The sequence below is a fragment of the Phacochoerus africanus genome, chromosome 3, assembly GCF_016906955.1.
Source record: "Phacochoerus africanus isolate WHEZ1 chromosome 3, ROS_Pafr_v1, whole genome shotgun sequence".
In the NCBI taxonomy this organism is placed as follows: domain Eukaryota; kingdom Metazoa; phylum Chordata; class Mammalia; order Artiodactyla; family Suidae; genus Phacochoerus; species Phacochoerus africanus.
In genome coordinates this window covers 12,670,930-12,694,600 of record NC_062546.1, presented here as the reverse complement: position 1 = coordinate 12,694,600, position 23,671 = coordinate 12,670,930, and the positions used below count along the sequence as shown (strand labels likewise).

General features: G+C 51.6%; 1 protein-coding gene across 4 annotated transcripts in view; it reads right to left on the bottom strand.

The window, feature by feature from the left end:
- PREX1 (phosphatidylinositol-3,4,5-trisphosphate dependent Rac exchange factor 1) overlaps positions 1 to 23,671 on the bottom strand; it is a 197,039-nt gene that overhangs the window by 97,100 nt on the left and 76,268 nt on the right. For all 4 annotated transcript variants that reach the window (XM_047770923.1, XM_047770921.1, XM_047770920.1 and 1 more), the window contains exons 2-4: positions 15,997 to 16,068; positions 12,027 to 12,149; positions 4,916 to 5,020 (exon numbers count right to left, since the gene is read on the bottom strand). In XM_047770923.1, the coding sequence (XP_047626879.1) occupies positions 4,916 to 5,020; positions 12,027 to 12,149; positions 15,997 to 16,068 (300 nt within the window). The remainder of the gene's footprint in view (positions 1 to 4,915; positions 5,021 to 12,026; positions 12,150 to 15,996; positions 16,069 to 23,671) is intronic.

Sequence of the window (23,671 nt, the reverse complement as noted above, 5' to 3'; positions counted from 1 at the left end):
TGATTTACAATATTGTGCCAATTTCTATACAGCAAAGGGACACACACACACACACACACACACACACACACACACACATACACACGCTATACACATTCTTTTTTTATATTATTTTCCGTCATGGTCTATCCCAGGAGATCAGATGTAGTTCCTGTGCTGTGCAGTAGGACCTTATTGTCTACCCATTCTAAATGTAATAATTTGCATCTACCAACCCCAAACACCCAGTCCATCCCACCCCCTCCCTCTTGGCAACCACAAGTCTATTCTCCTTGTCTGTGGGTCTATTTTTGTTTTGTGGAAAGGTTCACTTGTGCCATATTTCAGATTCCACATATAAGTGATATTATATGATATCTGTCCTCTTTCTGACTTATTTCACTTAGTATGATAATCTCTATTTGTAATCACATTGCTGAAAATGGCATTATCTCATTCTTTTTTATGGCTGAGTAGTATTCCATTTTACATACACACCAATCTTCTTAGTCCATTCATCCATCAATGGACATTTATGTTGTTTCCATGTTTTAGCTACTGTGAACAGTGCAGCTAGGAACACAGGGGTACATACGTCCCTTTTTTTTAAGGCCACACCTGCAGCATATGGAATTTCCCAGGCTAGGAGTCAAATTGGAGCTGCAGCTACAGGCCTGTGCCATAGCCATGGCAACACTGGATCTGAGCCCCATCTGCAACCTATGTCACAGCTTGCAGCAACACCAGGTCCTTAACTTGCTGAGCAAGGCAAGGAATCAAACCTGCATCCTCACGGAAACCATGTCAGGTACTCAACCCACTGAGCTACAAGGGAACTTTGCATGTATCCTTTTTTTTTTTTTTTTTTTTTTTAGGGCCGCACCTGCAGCATATGGAGGTTCCCAGGCTAGGGATCTAATCGGAGCTACAGCCGCTGGCGCACGCCAGAGCCACAGCAATGCCAGATCCGAGCCACATCTTCGACCTATACCATAGCTCACGGCAATGCTGGATCCTTAACCCACTTTGCAAGGCCAGGGATTGAACCCGCAAACTCATGGTTCCTAGTCTAATTCATTTCCGCTGCATCACCACGGGAACTCCATGTGTCTTATTGAATTAGAGTTTTTGTCCAGATATGTGCCCAGGGTGAGACCGCTGGATTATATGGTAGTTCTTCTTCTTCTTTTTTTTTTTTCTTTTGTCCTTTTAGGGCCGCACCCACGGCATATGGAGGTTCCCAGGCTAGGGGTCTAATCAGAGCTGTTGCTGCCGGCCTACACCAGAGCCACAGCAACTAGGGATCTGAGCCTTGTCTGTGACCTATACTACAGCTCACAGCAACACCAGATCCTTAACCCACTGAGCGAGGCCAGGGATCAAACCCTCAACCTCATGGTTCCTAGTCGGATTCGTTTCCACTGCACCACGACAGGAACTCCCATATGGTAGTTCTATGTTTAGTTTTCTAAGGTGCCTCCACACTGTTTTCCATAGCAGTTGTACCAGTTTACATTCCCACCAACAGTGTAGGAGGGCTCCCTTTTTCCCGCTCCCTCTCCAGCCTTTGTTAAATGACTTATTAATGACGGCCCTCCTTCAATCTTCCTGACCCCGTATTCTTCTACTTCCCCTCTTCAACCTCCAATCCAGCCACCTGGGCCTTTTTCCTACTCCTCAAACACACACGTACCTCAGGGCCTTTGCACTTGCACTTCCCCTTTGCACTTGTACTTCTGTTTTCCCTCCAGATACTCCCTGGTTCTCTCTCTTAACTTTATCCTGGTGTCTGCTTCAATGTCACCTAAGACGCTGCTTTTCCAAAGAACAATCGAAAATAGCAGCCACCACCCAAACTCCCTCAAAACACTACCGTTAACTTACTCACTTCCTGCAGAGAACTTAAGGCCATGTAACATACCATGGAAGTCACCCCTACGAGAATGGCCATCCATGAGAGCAGGGACTTTTCTTGCCTTGGTCACTGTTGTATCTCCAGTACTTAGAATGACCCCTACCTCAGGACCAGGTACTCAAAATGAAGCTGAATGAATAAATGAATCGATTCGCCCATTTTACAGAAAGAAATGGAGGCACAGGAAGATGAAGACCCCCTCATCTCTCAGCTAGTGTACAGTACGTCATGAATGGAAAGCCAGATTGTGTCTGCTCCCAATGCCTTAACATCCCATAATAGACTGGAGACAGCTCTTCTGCAGGTGGCCAGAAGCTGGGTGATGCCAGCAAGGAGGGAGACAGATGGTGTATGTGCTGGCACCCCACACATCCTCCCCCTGCCCCATCTGGCCCAGCCCAGCTGCTGCCAGGGCAAGGGTGGTTTGGCCCACGTGGAAGACTAAAGGAGCGGGAGGGAGGAAAAAGGAAAAAGCATGGCCCTTCCTCCCCACACCCTGCAAACACCTTCTTGGCCTCTGTGGCTTCCCAAGATGCAGCTGAGCCCAGAAGAGGGGAGTCAGGGAACCCAGACCCCAGAGCGGTGCTGGCTTCAAAGTCCCAGGCCAATCACAGAAACATGGCCGTGTGTGTGGCCTGACACTACCTGACTTATCTTTGCTTTGTGCCCAGACTCCTGCAAATATAACTGGAAAAAAAAAACAGAAATGGAAAGATGCAGATACCAGCAACAAAAAGCATCCATCCCACATGCTTAAGTTGCGTGTGACAGAAGTGGAGATGGGTTGGCCAGTCTGCCCTGCCTCAGATGCTCACTGGACCTGGGCCAGGCAACATGAACCCACTAGCGCAAGAAACATACATTTGGAATCAAAATCCTAAAAACATTCAATTGGAGAATGTGCCATTAAGAACTGTATTATGAGCCATGAGTTGTGGTGCAGGTCGCAGACGAGGCTCTGATCCTGTGTTGCTGTGGGTATGGTGTAGGCCGGCAGCTGTAGCTCCGATTTGACCCCTAGCCTGGGAACCTCCATATGCTGCAGCTACGGCCCTAAAAAACAAAACAAAAAACAAAAACAAAAAACCCCCCAAAAAACCCTGTATTATGGGGTTCCTATTGTGGCTCAGTGGGTTAAGGACCAGATATTGCCTCCGTGAGGATGTGGGTTCAATCCCTGGCCTCACTCAGTGGGTTAAAGATCCAGGGTTGCTACAAGCTGTGGCGCAGATCATAGATGTGGTTCAGATCCAGCACTGCTGCGGCTGTGATTGCAGGCCAGCAGCTGCAGCTCCAATTCGACCCCTAGCCTGGGAACCTCCATATGCCACGGGTGTGGCCCTAAAAAGAATTGTATTATATAGTTTAGGTCTGGGCAGACGGTTAAGACTTCTTATGCCATGTCAGTTAACTGTTCTACTTTGCTATGTGCCACTGGGAAATAAAACAGTAATGGGGACGGGGAAGGGAGTTGGTCTGCGACTGAATGATCAGGAAATCTAGAGACATAAGACCAAGATTTCACTTTTCAAGGACATACTCCTAGGAAGTCACTTAATATACTGGAGTCATTAAAACCAACTGTGGCAAAGGTTAGGTAGTGTCCCCTAATGTATTCTTCTTCCACAGCAACAGAATTTTCAGCAGGGCACATGCTGCCCAGAATAAGGCCTATACTACCCAGCATCCCTTGCAGCTGGGTGTGGCCATGTGACTAAGTTCTGGCCAATGAAATGTGAGCCAAAGAGCCACGTGCAGCTTCTGCCTGCGCTCTTAAAAGGAGAAGGGCAGGCTCATTCTTCCTGTATCCCACCACCTGGAATGTGGAAGTGGTGAGAAACTGTCTTAGGCCGTGTCAACGCAGACACACACTAAGGCATTGGTCCCTGACACGAGGCCCCCAGACCAGCCCCAGACTGTCCACATCCACGCTGTTAACATGAGAAAGAAATAAATGTGTGCTTTATTCAAACCACTGTTATTTGGGTGGTCTGTAAAGCAGACAGCTGTATATGTCCACTCATACACAACAGATAGTGGCTGCTAAAGCTCCGAGAAGAGGACAGATGAGAACCTGTTTCATACAACGTGAACCGAGCAGTTCTAGGGAAGACCATCAGGCATGTCTACGGTTTTGCCTGACCGATGTCTACTCCCAACTTACTCCCACAAGTGCAAACCAACTGTTCTTTAGGGATCCTCCTCACCCTCAGGGCCTGTAGGATGGGCGGAGTTGACCTCAACTTCCAGCTCCAGAAGTGACCAATCAGAGCGCCAACTAACCCTTCTGTCTACAGCCATTGGTTCAGGGATACGGTCTTGAGTCCAGCTAAACCAATGAGCATCAGACCCAGGATTTTTGCTGTTACTATTAGAAAGGAGGAGCCCTCTTTATCTTGGAGTTGTATGGCTATGAGGGGTATAAGCGTGGAGCTGCTGGAGGCCACGGTGCCAGCATGTGGGGAGATCCTGGCTGGGAATGGAGCCAAGGCAAGAAAAGCAGAGTCAAGACACACACTCCTGATGACATCATTCAAACACCCAGATTCTACTGTTTGTGAAGCTCTCCCAGGTCTTAAACTTTGCAGAAAAGTGAACCAATGAAACTTTCTTTTTCCCCTTAGGCCAATTTTAACTAGACTTTCTTTCACTTACAATAATCCTAATAATACAATTATTACTACTCTTGTTCCCAGTCTAATCAGGATCATTACTTTGGACCAGGAATTGGTCCTCGGGCCAATCTCACCCTCTGTGCCTGCTTTTGTAAATAAAGTTTTATTGGAATACAACCATGCTTTGGTTCTGACATATTGTTTAGGGCTGTCTTCATGCTAGAGCAACAGAGTAGAGTCATCGTGACAGAGGCTAAATGACACACAGAGGCAAAAAGATAGTCACCATCTGGCCCTTTAGAGAAAACGTTTCCCTGCTGTACAGACTGGCGAGCTGAGGAGGGGATCAGGCAGCACCGCTGAGGCAGAGACGGAGGGAGGGGCAGGCGGAAAAGAGTGAACTCACCAAAAGGAAGGCTCGCACAGTGGGGATCTTGTTCAGCTCCACAAGCAGCCGCAGGGCCTTCTCGTGGTTACTGCAATACTCCTCGTACACGCAGAACTTGTCCTTCTGCAAGACAAGGACAGAGCCCATGGGAGACCGGTCACCGTGGGAAGGCTGATGCTCTGAGATGTGCGGACGGACGGCTGGGCCAGGGGGCCTAAGAGGTGCGGACCTCCCCTCCCCGCCCCGACCCTGAGGGACACGCGGCAGGGGGGATGTCAGCCGAGGTGGCTCCCACTTCTCAGCCTCCACTCCTGCCCTAGTTCCGCAACCGGCGACCACTCAGGAAGCAGCATGGCCCAGGATCAAGAACACAGACCCAAGCCGCGTGGCCTGGGTGGCTGGAATCCTGGCTCTGCTTTTCCAGCTGTGAACCTGGGCATGTTACCTGGCCTCTCTGGGCCTTAATTTCCTCATCTGTTGAGGGGGAGTTAACTCCAGTCTTTAATTTATGGGGTTGTTACAGAAATGAAATGAGTCCAGACATGAGGTTTCAACATACAGTAAGTGCCGATAAATGACAAGTGAAGACTGTGTTGTCACACCCCTGCTTAAATCCTCCAGTGGTGTTCTATTATACTAGAAATAAAATCCAACACTTTATCATATCCTTCAAGGACCAGACGATGTGACCTTGCCTTTCACCACCCTTCTGTCTGCTCCCTGAATGTGCCAAGCCCGCTCGACCTCAGGCCTTTGCTCCTGCCGTTCCTTCCACCCGGAACACTCTAACCCAAAGCCTGGCTGCTCCCCGCCATTCGAGCCTCAACTCGAATGTCGCCTCCTCAAATGACACCAGGACTCCCCCAGCTAAAGGGGCCTGGTGTTCTCCACCAACCTCCCACCCCTCACCCCACCTTCACTTTCTTTACAACGTCCTCACGATCCAGATTACTGCTCATCATCTGTCTTTCCCCACTTAACGGTCAGCTCCCTGAAGGCAGTGACCACATGCTCGTGTTCACTGAGGTTTCCTCAGATCCCAGCACTATGCCCGGCACATGGTAGGGCCTCAGTGAATACTTACTAAATGAATGAACTCTACACACCTACTATGTGCAGTGCCCTGGATATACGAACCAGCAGAGCCAAAACAAGACTCAGGAATTTGGGGCAATAAATAGGTCTCTGATCGCTGCCACATCGCATGGCATTGCTGAGGCAGGGGGATAGCGCCGTTGACCTCCAGATGCCCCTAAGCCCCAAACCAATCGAGGTCACCGGTGGGTCACCAGATCTGTAAGCATCAGTCAGGGCTTCCGGGACTGGAAGGGACAGGAGCCATCTCAGCAGGAAGCTCTCCACTGGGCATCCTTGGTTCCCAAAGGCTCACAGAATACCCCTTCCCAACTCGCCAAACCCCAAACAAGGATGTCCTGGGCAAGGCCACAGGACAGGAAGGGCTGGAGGGCCTTGACCTTGGCCTGGGCGGTGGCCAGGCGGCCTCAAGAAGCTGAGGAAGGAAGAGGTGGGTCTGCAAAGTAAGCAGCTCGTCTTGTTTCTAAGCAAGCCCCCAGTCATCCTGCTGATGGGTGGCTGCAGGAAAGAGGAAACCAACGAGGAGAGAAAATGGGTTTCAGAATCAGTAAGCACCCCAAGCTGCCCCAGCTCCCTCTGGGGACTCCGTGTGCACACCGTGTGAGCAGACACCCCGAGCAGCAAAGGGCTCACAGCAGAGCTGATGGCCAACACGAGCGTGTATGCTGAGGTCCAGCTTTGCAGCCAATAGCCTGGGCTTTCCCTGACCTACAGGCCCTGCTATCGGCACAGCTCCAAGACAAGACACCAGAAGTCTAATAAGTTCAAGCGCAGGTTTTATAGTCAGACCGCCAGGCTCATAGCTCAACTCCCCAGATGGCCAGCACTGTGACCTTGAGCAAAGTCTGTAATGTTTCAGAGCATCTGCCTTCATGCCTGTAAATTATAGACAATAATGACCTCCCTGTCATAGGGCTACTGTGAGGGTTACCAGGTGAGTTCATTGCAAATGCTTAAAACAGTGCATAGTAAGGGCTCATTAACTATTAGCCAGTATTATTACTGCTATTATTGATGGTGCTATTATTACCATCATTACTTCAGCAAATTCACTATCCCATTGGTGAATCTGTCTATGACGGGGGTGACGGGACAGTGAATGGGTGGGTTTGATGACAAAAAAAACAAGGCAGAGTCAGGAGAAAGGGAGCTGAGTGGACTCAGGCCTGGGGAAGGCCACCCTGGAAGGTACCAGGTGGATTTTGAGAAATACGATGATGGCTCTCGCCCCCAGCTATGTTTGGCTCCTCACTTTTGCACTGTCCACCTCCCTGCAACCACCCTCTAGACTATGAGCTCCACGGAGGCAGGGTGTGCACCTGCTGAGGTCACAGCTGTGGCCAGTAGGGACTGAAGTCTCAGAAAGAGAGCAGGCCTCTTGACTGCTGGCTAAATGAAGCAAGAAAGCAGAAGAAGGAGCTGAGTGGCACCCGAGGCCCTCACACCTGCCCCATGTTTCTTCCGCATGCCCCTGTCCCCCACATCACGGCCTCAACTCTTCGCTAGAACATGCGTTGCTTTACTCGCCCAGCATCCATTCCCCCTTGTTCTGGTCATAGCCCCCAATTTTTCCCCTGGGGAACCACCTCCTACATGTTGATCCCACTGATGCCACTCCACTTCCGGACACCTTGGGTAAGCATGTGACCTAGGCCAAACCAATCAAAGAGCTCCCTATCCTGGTAATAGTGGCCATGTGATCCAAGCTGGGCCAATAAGAGCCCTCGAGAACTGTGCTGGAATTACTATGAAGAAAAGCTCCCTTTGAACTGTTGTTGCTATTAGCCTGAAGCTGCTGAGGGCTGCCTCTGCCACCATGTGAGGTATATACCTCCCCACCACTCCAAGAATTAAGCCAAGATGAGGAAAGTAGAGCCTAGAGATAAAGAAAGACCAAGTTCTGAAAACATCATAGCTGGGGTCCTGGATCCAGCTATGCCTGAAGCCAACCCACCCTGAATATTTCATTTGTATGGGCCAATAAAGTCTTTTTTGTTGTTTAAGCCTATTTGAGTTATTACTGTCACTTGCAATGAAGACAGTCCTAATATATGCACATTCTGAAGGGGGGAAGAAAAATGAGAGAATGGATCCAAGCCTGGTGAGATGGCAAGATCTCCCTGTTCTATCCCTATCTGCACCATGAAGGGACTGGACCAAAGAGCACAGCCATGTATGTTCATTCTCACATGCCAACATCAGTCAATTAACAGTGCTGGCTGAAACACTAGTGAGAGGAATTCTGGAGCCCCATGGAGAAGGCTATGATTGATTAGTGATGTCTGCCATGGCTGCAGGAGAGGGGAGTAAGTGATAAGATTGCCACAGGCTTGTCATTCCTCATCCTCTTAGCCCCTTCTCTGACACACTCTGCAACGTCATCCTCTCCTTACTCCTGTGAAAAGAGCAGGGGAGCAAAGCTTGAGGCTTTGAGAAGTTAAATTTAGCAAGTGACAACACCCCCTCTTCAAAACCATACTCAGTTTCATCACTCCCATCCCCTTTCATTGAATCCAAACCCAGCTGCATCTCAGCTGCATTTACGCAGCAAATGTGGCAGTGCTGCTTTTGAAGGCTAACAGGTCAAGTGTCCAGTTTCCTCCTAGAGGCCCCACATGGGGCTTTGAGTGTCTGGCCAGGAGGAAATGGACAGAGCTGTGCACATGCAGATGGGTTGGGTGGGGAGGGTGTGGCTGTGGGTCTGGGCTATGAAGGAGAAGAGGAGAGCTGCCAGCTGCGGACAGCTGGGGAAGAGGGTCTAGCCCAAGGACTGTCCGAAGCAGTGGCTGCTGTTCTCAGCGGGGGGTGACACTAGCTCCACAAAGACCATCTGCTCCCAACTACTCACTTCACACCCACAAAGCCTAAGACGGGGAGAAGGGATGGAGCGGGCTGTGTAGACATCTCTGATGGGGTGGTGAGCAGGAGATTTAGGTCTTGCTTTCCCCAACCCGTCATCCACCTGTCCCCACAGCTGTGGGGAGAAGGGGCTAAAACCCAATGCAGACCGCACCACTTCCTGCGAAAAACCTCCAACTCTCAGAATACGATCCCTACAGGATCTGCCCCTCTCCAACACCCTTGAACTCTCTCCATCGCTCACTTGGCTCCAGCCACACTGGCCTCTCTGCCTTCCCCTGGCAGACCAACCCTGCTCCCTGCAGGGCCCCCAGCCTGGCTTCCTCTCCACGTGGAGTACACTTTCCCCAAGATCCCCCATTCCACCACTTCACAGACGCCTTCCCTGACTGCCAGATAAAACATAAGACACTCAGCTGAGTGCTCATTTCAGGTAAGCAACAAATCATGTTTTCATGTAAGTATGTCCCAAACAATACATGAGATATACTCATGCTAAAATATTATTTGTCATTTACTTGAAATCCAAATTTACTCCACTGTCCTGGGTGGTGGTGTCTGCTTGATCTAGCAACCCTGTCCCTGACTTCCCAATTTCAGGCGACCTCCAGGAGAGTCACTCCTTAGCACATCTGCATTTTACATCCTTCACAAATCTGCATCCCCATCTGAAATGATCTCTGCTGCCAACTGACGGATCCTCCCTTTCTTCGGCCTTATGAGCCTCATAGCAGCAGAAAGTAAGCTTATTGTACTGGCACCAACCGCAGGGTGAAGTCCAGTGCCTGGCACACAGTATAATAATATCAGGAGACTTTATCATGTAAGCGGGTGAAAAACACAAGCATGGGAGTCAGACGCCTCCAACACCCACCAGCTGTGTGAGCCTATGCACTGACTTAGCCTCTCTGGGCCTCAGCTGCCTCATCTGCAAAACGGGTATAACCATAGCACACACTGTTAAAGGCTGTTGCAACGTTGTAATGAATTAATAAGCACGGAGCACTTAGAACAGCGCCCAGCACAAAGAACAGGCCCACGGAGCACTGGTTTGTGATCGTCTCAGAAGTCAGTGGTGGGGCTGGGCTGAGGAAGTCTCCCTCTGCCCACTGACTGGGCAGCACCAGTGGGCTGGTCTGTAAGCCAGAGCACCTTCCCCACTTGGGCTAAAGTACGGATTGCTCCACTTTAAGCTCAGGTGTCATCACTTCTCGGTCAGCCCCCATAAGGCCACCACCTCCTGAAAGCTGTCCCCGGTGCCCCAGCTGGAATAACGCCCATGGCAGACACTCATGCAACATCAGCTTGGTGCCAGGTGGGATCTCCATGCTTTGCTGAGTTACATCATTTCATCCTGAGACAGCACCAAAGGGCAGGTGCACCCTACCACTACCCCCATTTTACAGAGCTGGAGATCGAGGCCCAGAGAGGTGAAGGGACTTGCCCAAGGTCACTCAGCTTTTCAGCGGTGGAACTGGGATGGGAACCTAAGCAGCCTGGCTCCAGAGAAATGAGGGCTCCCTCCTTCCTCTGAACCTGAAGGCCTATTCAGGATGCCTGCACTGGACCCATACGGCCCCTCACCTCTCTCACCACCTGCACCGCCACCTGCAGCCCAGGCCACCATCATCTGGGACCTCTTCCTGGCCTGGCCACTCCCGTGCCCCTCCGGCCGCTCCCCCTCACAGCAGCTGGGGGCCCTCAAAACCCAAAGCAGATCACATCCTCCTCCACTGGTGCCCATCTCACTGCGCCCCGTCTCGCTCTCATGTTACCCCATTTCAAACCCCGACGGGTGGTGGCCAGGTGAACAATGTCCAGCATCTACCTAGCACTTAGCGCACATGCCGGGAGCTGTGCTGAGCCCACACTCTGTGTTGCCTCTCTCGATCCCCAACTGCAGCATGGGTCAGGTCTAGTTTTTAACCCATTCTACGGGTGAGGATACTGAGGCCCAGACGAGTTAAAACAACCTGCAGGGGCTAACGCAGCCCTTGAGCAGCTGGGCAGCCTGGCCATTCCCGGAGGACAGTGACACAACAGGAGGTGGTCGCTCCCTGAGGGCAGAGCCACACGAGGCTCTGTTACCACAGACTCAGACCCTCCAGAGGTGATGCCCTGGAGAAGGGACTTGGTGACAATGACAGTGATAATGGAAGTTGGCACCCACACGGACCGAGGACCCACGAGCAGGCCAAGGTCTCTGCTGACACCTGAGGTCGGATAATCCTCTATTGCAGGGACTGTCCTGCACATTACGGGCTATTAGGTGGCATTGCTAGAAGCCAGGAGCACGTCCCCCTCCCCAAGGGATGACAACCAAAATCATCTCCAGATGTGACCAAATGTCCCCAGGGGGCAAAGCTGGTTTGAGAACGGCCGCTCTGTGCCACAGGCGTTCTTGCTTTACCTCTTTGAGTCTTTCTATCAACCCACGGAGGCATCATTAGCCCTGCTCCTCAGTCAGAGGAGGACCCTGAGGCTCGGAGAGGAGAGGAGCGTGGCCCAGGCCTCGAGCCCGTGAGGCCAGAGCGGGTTTCTGCCCTGTGGGGGGGGGGGCAGGCCGCGCACAAGGAGCGGGTATGGAAGGAGTCCTTAGCCTCCTGCGGGCTGAGCTCTGCCGTCCCTCGTCCAGCAGTCCCCGAACAATCCTAAGCGACTCGGGAAGAGAGAGGCTATTATGACCAGCGTCAGCCTCCCCGACCAGCAGTCCAAGTGGGCACCCAGGGGTCAGACACCCTTGCTGGCCAGGGGGTGCCCAGGCCGGGACTCAGACCCACATGTGTCTGACCCAAGTCCACCCCTCCGGCCACTGGCTGCCTCTCTGGGTCTTTCCGCAGCAGAGGAGCCCTGCCAGTCCAGGAGGTGACAGGGGCCCCAGGACACAGTCAATGAGTAAAAATCTCCAGGAAAAGGAAGTCACACCCCAAATGGAGGGGGCAGAGAGGCAACGGAAGAGCCCCCCCAGTCTGCTGGGCCGGACCCTCAGCCCGTTATTCCTGGGTTGCAGGGTGGGGCAGAGGCTGGGCCCACCTACCCACCTGCCCACCTGCCTCTCCATCTCCCAGACAGACTTGCAGAGGAAGCTGGCCGAGGGTGGGCAGGTCGGGGACCCAGGAAGAAGCCCATTCCCAAAAGCTACAGGCTCTGGTAAGGGCTGGGGCATCGTACTCACAAATTTTAGGAAAACGTTCCCAAGTTCATGCTGAGACTGAGGCTCCGGATGTAAACAAAACTCCAAGGCGGCCAAGAAATCTTTATGAACTTCCAGGATGTCTTCAATGTTTGAGAACAGGATCTGGGAGGGAAAGACGAGGCCCAAGGAGAGCATTAAATCGAGGCGTAAAGGGAGAACAAAATGAAGCATAAAAAAAAATGCATAACCCCTGGCGCGGGTGAGGAGGGCGTGGGAAAACAGGCTCTCATACACCGGAGCTACGAGGAATCAGGACAAAAACACTGCCAGCGTTACTCAACAGGATCGCTGCTCTTCCTCTGCTAAGAACTTAATATGCATTTATGGCCTCCAGTCCTCAGTCTAACTCCATGAGGCAGAAACTGTCATCATCCCCAATTTACAGGTGAGGAACAGAGGCTCCGAGAAAATAAGGGGCATTCCCAAGGTCACAGAGGCCAGCGAAGCAGCAGGACTGAACTTCACACTCGGCGTGCAGAGGGTCAGAGTACGACACTGGTCGCAATCTTCGTCACGCCAGACACGACAGGTATGCCCCCCGCAGGACTGAGCTTCAGGACCATGAGGGTATTTCCAGGCACCTATTCAAATGATGTGATCCAAGAAAACACGATAGACAAGGACACTCCAAATGGGCCGTGTAAACTCTCGCAAACGGGAGTTCCCGTCATGGCGCAGCAGAAACAAATCCGACAAGGAGCCAAGAGGTTTCGAGTTCAATCCCTGGCCTCGCTCCGTGGGTTAAGGATCCGGCATTGCCATGAGCTGTGGTGTAGGTTGCAAATGCGGCTGGGATCTGGCGTTGCTGTGGCTGTGGCGCAGGCCACTGGCTACAGCTCTGATTCGACCCCCAGCCCTAAAAAGCAAATAAATAAATAAATAAATAAACAAACAAACTCTTGCAAACGATACATGAGAGCCTGCTTCCCCACAGGAACCCAGCCAGTTTGAAATGCACAACCTGACCCAGCAATTCTGCTTTTAGAATTTAGCTTTTTGATCAGTCATTTCCAACCAGGGGACACACTTGCCAATGTCTGGGGACATTTTCAGTTGTCACAAATTGCTGGGGAGGATGCAACCAGTGTCTCAGAGGTAGAGGCCATGGAAACTGCTAAACATTCTACAATACACAGGACAGCCCCCTATGGCAAAGAGCTCCCCAGCCCAATGTGTTCACTGTGCCCAGGGTGAAAACTGAGTGGACAGCCAAGATGATATCCTGCAGCCTTAGATGTAGTAGCAGAAGACTGGAAAAAAGTTACAAATCCGTTAACAGAGACTTGTCAACAGTCAAGCAAATTGGGCTTGTTATATACTTTTTTTTTTTTCCTTTTCTTTTTACAGCTGTACCTACAGCACATGAAAGTTCCCAGGCTAGGGGTCGAATGGGAGCTGTAGCTGCCGGCCTATGCTACCGCCACAGCCACACCAGATCTGAGCCACATCTGTAATCTACACCACAGCTCATGACAACACTGGATCCTTAACTCACTGAGCGGGGCCAAGGATCGAACCCGCAACCTCATAAATACTAGTCGGGTTTGTTACCGCCGAGCCACAACAGAAACGCCTGGGCTGGTTATATTTAATTAAATTCCATGTTCTGAAAAACTTTGCGCCTGTAAAAAGGATCTGCGAGTCTGAATAGTGGAGGTGAAACCCTGGGATGATCCGTGATCCATTCTGTTAAGTGGGGACGAATCACAGTGCCACACAGGAGTCCAGTGTGGGTCCCTCTGTGTAAAGGAACACATGCAAAGGCCACCCCTCTCTACACTGGCAGAGGCAGAGACTCCCTGGCAGTTTTACACAGGCTGGTAACCACAAGGGCCTCTCAGAAGAACTAGGGAAAACTTCCATTTACATTAGGAACTTTGAACTGCATAAATTCCTTTTTCTGTTTTTGTTTTTTTTTTCTTCTTAACAAGTGAATTTTAATTTAATTTTGAAGAAGATATTCACATGGTTAAAAAGACCAACCCATAGACCCTGCAGAGGGAGAGGCCTGAGGGTGGGCAGGGACGGCTGCAGGGCAGGAGACCACTGGTCAATGCTGCAGTCTGAGAAGGCGGGGGACCCCCTTCCTTCTCATCCTCACCCTGGGGGATGCTTGTCACATGAAGTGGCTAAAAGTATCACCCTCACAAACAAAAACTCTTGTTTTTGCCAGCTCACATGGTTGAATCTGCTTATGTTAAAGACACAAAGGATAGATCCTATTGTTATACTGACTTCCAGGAATGGTCGCAGAATTTCAAAAGAAGTATCTATCTCCTGAGTATATACTCAAAAGAAATGAGAGCCCGTGTCCCCCCAAAGACATAGACAAGAATGGTCACCATATTTAAAAACTGGAAATCACACACATATCCATCCACAGAAGAATGAACAAGTCAACTGTGGTGCATTCACATGATGGAATACTATGCAGCAATGAAGAATGACCCTTGGCTGCACACAACAACATAGGCAAAACTCACAGACAGAACAGTGAGTGAAAGATGCCAAGCACAACAAAAAAGCTCACTTTCATATAAAGTTCAAGAACAGGCAAAGTTAATCAATGTCACTAGAAGTCAATGGTTATCTTTGGGGAGGGGCATATGCTGGGAGGAGCAAAGAGGAGGCTGTACATTGTACTCTTACTATATGTGAGTTGTAGTTCACAAGAAGGTAATTTTTAAAAACTGTAATAAATTATGAATATCAATTTATTATAACAAATATTATAATAAATAGCTATAACGAAACAATAGGTGCTTAGTAAATATTTGCTGAATGAATGAATACATAAAAAGCTTCGATCCCAGCTTTACCAGAGACCAGCCAAGCAGGTCTCTTTACATCTCTAAGCCTCAGCTTTCTTATTCAAAAATATTGAACTCAGGGAATTCCTGCTGTGGCACAATGGAAAACAAAGGGTGGGGGAAAAATGTAAATGTGATGTACACATGTAAGGATAACTTGATCCCCTTGCTGTACAGTGGGAAAATTTAAAAAAAAAAAAAAAAGAATCCAATGGCAGCAGCTTGGGGTACTGCAGAGATGCGTGCGGGTTCAATTCTCAGCCAGGAGCTGTGCATTAAAAGATCTGGCATGGTCCCAGTTGCAGCTCATATTCAATCCCTGGCCCAGGAACTTCCATGTGCCATAGGTACAGCCATAAAATAAATATATAAATTAAAAAAAAAAAAACAAAAACGATTGGGCTCAGAATTGTCAATGTATAAGGGTTACTGTTCATATTCACCAGGACATATGCAGGGGGCGTCCTGTGGACCAAGTCCTTTGTGTGCTGTCCATGCCAGGTACCTCTGACCCCCACCCTGCCCAGTCTCCCTCTCTCTCCTGGGACCAGGACCCTGGAGCCCAGGGACTGGAGGCAGCTGCCCAGAGAGTGAGGTCAACTGAGACAGCCGGGCCTGGGGAGCGCTGGGGCCTCCACCATGCACACAGAAGGCCTATTGACTTCCTCCCAAACTCCCCAGAGCCGCAGCCAAGACGAAGCCTGGACCCGATTACTCAACTGTCCTGCCTCGACACTCACCGCCCAGTGCAGGGCAGGGGCCGGGGCTGCCAGGAGGGCAGCTGGAGGTGCCAGGCTCCCAGGGACGCATGGAAAGGGATTTTCCACTGACTCCCTGCCCGGGGGCCTGGCCCAAGGAGGAGAGAAGACAGGATGGTCATGAGAAGCCAGGGGTGAAAGTCTTGAATTGGGGACGGGGGCTGAGTCCTGACAGCCCACCAAGCACAGTCAGCTCACGGATTGAGAGGCCTCTAGGAGCTGCAGGGAGCAAGCCATTGGGAGGGCAAAGCCATCTGCCCGCGGATGCACCCACCCCCACCCCCACCCCCATGCGCCCTCCCAACATCGCCCAGTAGGAGGGAGGCAGCTCTGCCCACAGCAGCAGGGACGGCAGGAGAGGGGGCAGCCCTATGTCCACACCTTGACATTCTCCTCCGTCAGGCCCTTCTCCACGGAGTCCGCCACGTTCTGCCGGATGCGATGCAGGAAAGCCTGGAGGAGAGAAGCAGGGAGAGGTGAGCATCCAGGCCTCCAGTCCCCCGGAGGTGGCCCCAAAGGAGGGTCACAAGGTCAAATGCCACCTAGGACCGGGAACACTATGCCCGCAGACATGGGCAGGGAATAAGGCGAAGTGCTTCGGCCATTCAGCTGACACATGTTTACGGAGCGTCTCCTCCCCGGGGCTCTGCAGTGACCAGCACAATCCCTGCCTGCCCTCAAGGATCTGCGTGCACATCTGCTTTGACGCCCACCGAACCCCCTCAGGCTACAATTCATTTGCCCTTTTTTACTTCTTGTTTAAAAATGCAACTTCTGGAGTTCCCTTGTGGCCCAGGGGGCTAAGAATCCAGCGTTGCCATTGCAGCCGCTCAGGTCACTGCTATGGAGCAGGTTCGATCCCTGCCCCAGGAACTTCTGCATGCCATGGGTGTGGCCAAAAAAACCCACATAACTTCTAACTAATAACCATTCGCATAGCTTGAAAGTCAAAAATATAAAAAAATCAAAAAAATGAAAAGTCCCTCTCTCTCCTGTACCCCAGGCCCCACTCACCTAGTCCCTCCCGCCTCCCACGGGAACCACAGCTCCAAGTGGCTTGTGCATCCTTCCAAATAAACATGCACAGGTTGTTCAAAGAGTACAAAGCTCCAGTTACCAGCGGACTGTGTTTCTGAGGATCTAATATTCAGCAGAATGATGAGAGTTAGTAATACTGTATTATACACTTAAAGCTGCACCTTGGCAGTCATCATTTTGCAATATATGTGTATTAAGTCAACTATTTGTATACCTTAAACGTACACAATGTTATATATATACACCTTCGTCTTAATAAAGCTGGAAAAAAATAAATATATTTATGCATGTACATGCACACACACACACATATTTTTATCTTCCCCTTTTTACACACAAAATAACAACAGCATACACAGGATATGTGCACCTGCTTTTCCCATATAATACAGTGTAAAGATCTCTCTCTATCATTACACGAGGGGTCTCTTCACTCAGGTTATGGCAGCCCAGGATCCTACTGGATGAGTGGATCACAGTCATTCTGCCGCTTTTTCCAAGGGCTTGGAACAGAGAAATCGCCCTCTCTTCTGCGATGTGACAGACAATAAAGGAGGAGTGGGGGGGGGATGGTGGGGAACAGGTGGGCATATGGGGTGGGGGGGGGGGACGGCCGCTCATGCCCTCCTAGTGTGTGGCCAGGGGGAAGGCCACAGGCCCAGTGTCACCAGATGTTCTGCAGTTTTAAGGTTTTGGCTTTATTTATTTATTAAATTTTTTCGAGAGAAGCCAGAAGTTAGGATTTTTTTAAAAAGCAACGCCTCCCAGCTTTTATTTATTCATTTAGTTTTTTTTTTAGGGCCACACCACAGCATATGGAAGTTCCCAGGCTAGGGGTCAAATCAGAGCTGCAGCTGCTGGCCTACGCCACAGCTCATGGCAACGACGGATCCTTAACCCACTGAGCGAGGCCAGGGATCGAACCTGCATCCTCATGGATACTAGTCAGGTTCTTTACCACTGAGCCATGACAGGAACTCCTCCCAGCTTTTAAGAGGCAAAAGAACCCTCTGTTTCGGTGAGGAATTAGATTTCAGGGATCAAGCCTGGAAGTGGGAGGACCAGAATTGGGGGTGCCACCACGGTGATGGGCAAAGACAGCAGCCTGGCCCTGGTGCGGGTGGGCAGAGCAAGCAGGGAAAGAGCTGCTGAGAGGTCCCCGGACAGGACGGGGGAACAGGATAGATGTGGGGGTGGGAACGGGAGATGGGGGGCAGTGGTTGAAGGAGACCGAGGCCAGCGGCCCACAGCCACCTCTGCCGGCTTGGCCCCGACTCTAGGGCTCGGTCCCAGGCTGATCCAGCAACAGCCACATGGAGACCCCTGCGGAGATGACATCATGGTCCTCAGGCCAGGATGCAACATGGTGGCTGCCATGGGTGACTACAGCACAGCAGCCCCACCTGTCTGGGGAGATCTTCCAGTCAGGGAAGCTGGCGGGGACGCCCAGGATGGAGAGAGGCTGGGGCAGGGGTGGAGGGAGGTTGCTGGATCCTTTCCCACCACCCCATGGCTGTCATGGGGAACCGGCCACCTGCAGACGCAGCTCTCCCAGGAAGAGGCACTGGCGCTCCACATGGCAAGCCACGGGGAGGTAAGTCGGGGACACTCTGCAAAGCGACCTCACCTCTGTCCACACTCACTGTAACATGTTCTCGACCAGTCCCCACAGCCCAAGAGTACAGCCCCAGCCTGGGCCCAGCTGGACTCCTGACACCCGGACAACTCCTCCTGGATGTGCGAGGCCATCGCAAACTTAACTCGCCTGAAACCTAGCTCCTGAACTGCCCTCCAAACCCTCACACCGCCAAGCTCTTCCCAGCCTGGGGAAGGGCACCTCTGCCTTCCAGGGGCTCCCGCCCAAACCCTCTCCCAGACATCCTCGCCCCCTCTCTTTCTCTGACACTCCACTTCCATCTGTCAGCTAATGCCATCAGCTTTCCCGCTTCCTCACCTACCCACCTGGTCCAAGCCACCACCACCTCCTGCCTGGACTAATGCAATCACTCCTCCCTGTTCCTCTCTCCACATATACAGCCACAAGAATCCTTTTGAATATGTAAATCAGGAAGGCCCCATCATGGCACAGTGGAAACAAATCCGACTAGGAACCATGAGGTTGCAGGTTCAATCCCTGGCCTCACTCAGTGGGTTAAGGATCTGGCGTTGCTGTGAGCTGTGGTATAAGTTGCAGACATGGCTCAGATCCCATGTTGCTGTGGCTGTGGTGTAGGCCAGCAGCTGTAGCTCCAATTCAGCCACTAGCCTGGGAACCTGCATATGCCAGGGGTGTAGCCCTAAAAAACAAACAAACAAACAAACAAATAAATAAATACGTAAATCGGATCCTGTCAATCCACGGCTTAAAACCCTGCATGGCTACCTACCACTTAAAAAAAAAAAAAAAGAAGCCTCAGGACCTTTGCATATGCTGTTCCTGCTTGCAGGATACTCTCCCCCAGTTCTGTCCTGGGCCAGCTCCTCCCATCATCAGGCCTTACTTAGCTCAAATGTCACCTCCTCCAGGAGGCCCTCCTTGTCTTCATGCATTTATCCCCTTCTCATCTTGTATTAACAGCCCATTTGTCAGACAAAGAGACTGAGGTTAAGCGACCTACATCAGCTCCTAAGGAAAAGGCCAAAATAAGAAGGAAGCCTGGCTGGAATGAAATCTTTACCCTAATCTGACAACAGAGGCCAGGACTGGAAACCACTGATTTGGGATGAAATTGCATTCTTCCTCCTGCCCACTGTGTGACCTCAGGAAAGTGCCCTGGTCTCTTTGTATTTTGTTTACTTTTCCCAAATACGTAGATGATAGCAATACAGTCCTACCTTTCAGGATGCATTGGGATCAAGGGAGTAAGAGCTCCATGAGGGCAGAGTCCTTGCCTCTTTTCTTCCCAGCTGTATCCCCAGGGCCTAGACTAGCGTCTGGCACAGAGTGAGCACTCACAAAGCAAAGGAAGGGATGACACTGGCCTGGCACAGTGCCTGACACATGGCAGGAGCCTCACCTCAGGCCACTTGGAAGCCTGATGTCTTTCTTTTTAAAGGCCAGTGCATAGAGGGGTCAGGAGACAGGAGTTCCTAGAGGATGTCTTAACAGGGCCTGCGATGCTGCTGGGAAGTCAGCCTCGAGCCTCCCCAGACGGGGACAAAGGCAGCCTCACCCAGCAGTGCCAGAGAGAACAGGAAGCTGGGAGTGCAGCGCAGCTGGCCTAGATCGAGGCTTCCTGTCCCACTTTCCCCACAAGAGCACGGCCACCACTATTGTGCCGAGACAATGCGAGGCCCGGGCCACCCACAGAGAAGCCGCAAACAGGCTGGTGTGATGGGCATAATGGGCAGCTCGTGACCCGGAAAGAATGGGCAGGCGGGGGCTCTGGGTCCAGTCCTCGTGCTGCCCGAGGCACAACTGGCTTTTCCAGGCAGCGCCAATGCCCTCCATGCAGGCGGGGTGGTGAAAGGGATCCTTGGGGTGACTCCGTGTCCAAGCCTTGACAGGTTGGAAACAGTCGGCCAAAAGCAGTTCTCATCCTGCAAACCTCGCCTAGAGACAAGCCCGTTCTCAGGGTTCCCAGGGTTGCCCGAAACTCTCCTTTGGCCTCAGAATCTTTGTCCACGCCGCCTCCCCCCACCGACTGAGGCCGCTTCCCCTCATCTGGCCAAGTCCTCCTCTTCTCTTTATGCTGCTGCTGCTAAACTACATCAAGGACCCACAAAAGAACAGAGGAAAATGGAACTAACACCCACAAACACATCGCTACCCAGTTTTGGCAAATACTAGCATGTCAAATTTGCTTTAAATCATTTTTTTTCTTTTTCTTTTTTGCTTTTTAGGGCTGCACTGGCAGCATATGGAAGGTTCCAGGCTAGGGGGTTGAATCAGAGCTGCAGCTGCCGGCCTACACCACAACCACAGCAACACTGGATCCGCACTGCATCCGCACGCAACCTATACCGAGGCTTGTGGCAATGCTGGACCCTTAACCCACCGAGCAAGGCCAGGGGTCAAACCCGCATCCTCACAGAAATTACATCAGGTTCTTAACCTGCTGAGCCACAGCGGGAACTCTTTACACCATTTCAAAAAGAAATTTGAGCCTGGGGGAGGGGCAGACTGGGCAGGGGCACGCGGGAGCCCTCGGGGCAGCTGGACATCATCTACTCTTGATCCCAGTGGTGGTTACGCGAGCGAAGGTATATGCAAAGCCTCACCAGTGAGCCCCTGAGATGCGTTCAGGTTACCCACGTGCCTTGTGAACATCAAACTTCAAGGCAGAAACAGGAGAACAGATCATTACTGAGAGCGGTGAGCTACCTGGGCGCCTGCCCTTCCTGAAAGGCACCCCCTGCCCTGGATTTGCGCTCCTCATTCCCACACGTGCCTTCGCCCACTTACTGGGCATGTGTGACTCAAGAAGCAGTAAAGAATGCTGTTTCAGGCAGTGACACTATTTCTATAAATGACATGATTTTTAGCAACTTGCTTGTCCCACCTCACATCACATCCTCCACATTTACCCACATCAATCCGTGTACTTGGAGGCCCCTGCCATCCAAACCCCACCCATGTCCCTTGGTTCTCACCCCTGGAGTGCACTTCAGCACCACTTAAGCCACCAGCACCCACACCTCTTGGCTTAAGGACCCTCTCCCACATGCGGAGCAGGCCACAAAGACAGATGAGGAAACTGAGGCACGTGGGAGATGCTGTTTCCCCGAGGGGCCCTGGGACCCACAGCTGTCACCTGCTTGATGACACACCTTTCTTGATGGCCTGCCCTCTCCTGCCTCCCTCCCCACACTGCTCTTGGTACTTCCTGGGTTGAACTCCCAAGGGAACTGCTCGCCCTTTTTTCTTTTTTTTTTTGGCCACACACCCCATGGCATGTGGAAGTTCCTGAGCTAGGAATTGAACCCATGCCACAGCTGTAACCAGAGCCACAGCAATGACAATGCTGGATCCTTAACGTGCGGAGCCACGAGGGAACTCCTCAAACTGTTCCCCCTTGAATCAGTCTCAAGATCTGTTTCTGGGGAGGCCCATACTAAGACCTCAAGTTGTTCGTTTCACTGCGGAGTCGATGGAAGTAACCACTATCAGACTGCACATGTTTAATTTGTTGCTGATCTTTTTCTATAAATGATGCTACAGTGAATAGGTCCGCTGGAGCCCAGGGGCTCAACCTCCTCCAGGTGCATCTAAGCCTCCTGAGCACAGGTGTGCAAGTTCTTCCAACTGTACACGTAGGTATGGAAGGGTCAGCTATAGATCAGACATGTTCCACCTGACTAGTGAGTGACAAACAGCTCTACGATGTGCCTGTACCAACCTACACTCCAGCCAGCAGTGGATGAGCGTTCCCACTGTTTCACACCCAGAACAAGACCCAGGTTCTCATGCATTCATGCAACACACATTTGCTGAGACCTGCACATGAGTTCATTGCAACCCCCACAATCAGCTTTCGGGGTAGCGATTTTGGTCCCACTCTATAGGTGAGAAATCTGAGGACCAGAGGAGGGTATCCTAACAGAGGTCATGCAGACAGAAACCAACAGAGCCCAACCTGAGCCAGGACTGTCTGAATCCTGCTTGCTGCTGCCTGGAGGGGACCAGAGAGCCTGGTCACAGAGCTCCTAATCCAAGTGCCACCACGGTCCCTGGAGGGCTAAGCCTGATTGATTAGTGATGTCTGTGGGGAGGAGAAGGGTGGTAGGGTTGCGTATTCGCCATGCCAGCGAGCTCCTAACCCAAGTGCCACCACGGTCCCTGGAGCGCTAAGCCTGATTGATTAGTGATGTCTGTGGGGAGGAGAAGGGTGGTAGGGTTGCATATTCGCCATGCCCAGCGAGCTCCTACCTGACTGAGAAACCCGGGGAGGGAGAGACACAGGTCTGAGTTCAAACAAAAATTTGGTGATAAAACAGATCAGAACCAGGTCTCCTGATGCCAGGCCAGCCTTGCCCCTGCCCCACTTTGCCTTAGAAGAGTGGTTCTCAACTAATGGGCAGCTGGGTGGGGGGAGGGGGATTTTAAGCCCCAAAGGAGATCGGGCAACATCTGGAGACATTTTTAGTTGTCACAATTGAAGATGTGGGTGCCACTGGCATCTCGAGGGTAGAGGGCAAGGAGGCTGCTGAACATGCCATGGTGTCCGGGATGGCCTCCACAAAGACGCAGCTGGCCCCAAACATCAAGCCTGCCAAAGCAAAGAAACCCTTGCCTTAGAAGAGGCTCTTACTAAAAGCTAGGGGGAAATCCACCCCTTTCAGGGCCAACGAGACCCCACAGGGTGAGGGCCCTTCCCACCCAACTCGGGCTCACCCCACTCGGACTCACCCTGTCAGCTACGATGGTGCTGTCTCCTTTTTGGTTCCTAAACACGCCCAGCCTGTCCCCCTACCCAGGCCTTGGCTGGTGGCTGCCCTCCGTCTATAAAGCTTCCCCCCAGATGTTCAGCTGGCAGGGGAGCTCCCTCCTCAAGGAGGTCTCCTCTTGGGCTCTGAATAAAGAAGGATCTCGCCTCATTCCCCATAGCCGTCCGAACCCTGAGACCCTTCACAGAACTTATCACTTGAGGCAGAGCTCTTTTTTCCGGGGGGGCGGGGGGGGGGTTACCTGCAGCATATGGAAATTCCCAGGCTAGGGGGAGAATCGGAGCTGCAGCTGCCGGTCTGCACCACAGCCACAGCAACATCAGATCTGAGTAGCATCTGCGACCTATGCCGCAGCTCACGGCAATGCTGGATCCTTAACCCACTGAGCAAGGCCAAGGATCGAACCCGCATCCTCAAGGAGACTGGTGGCCTTCTTAACCCACTGAGCCACAACAGGAACTCTGTGGCAGAGCTCTTAACAACTACGTTTTCTATCTATTTGACTGTTCAGTATCATCCCCCCGTGGAGAGCTCACAGCTGAAGGCCATCTCCTTCACCAGTGTCTACTGGGCACCTGCAACAATGCCCACGCACAGTAGGTGCTCAAGAAACATGAGGAGGAAAGCTGGG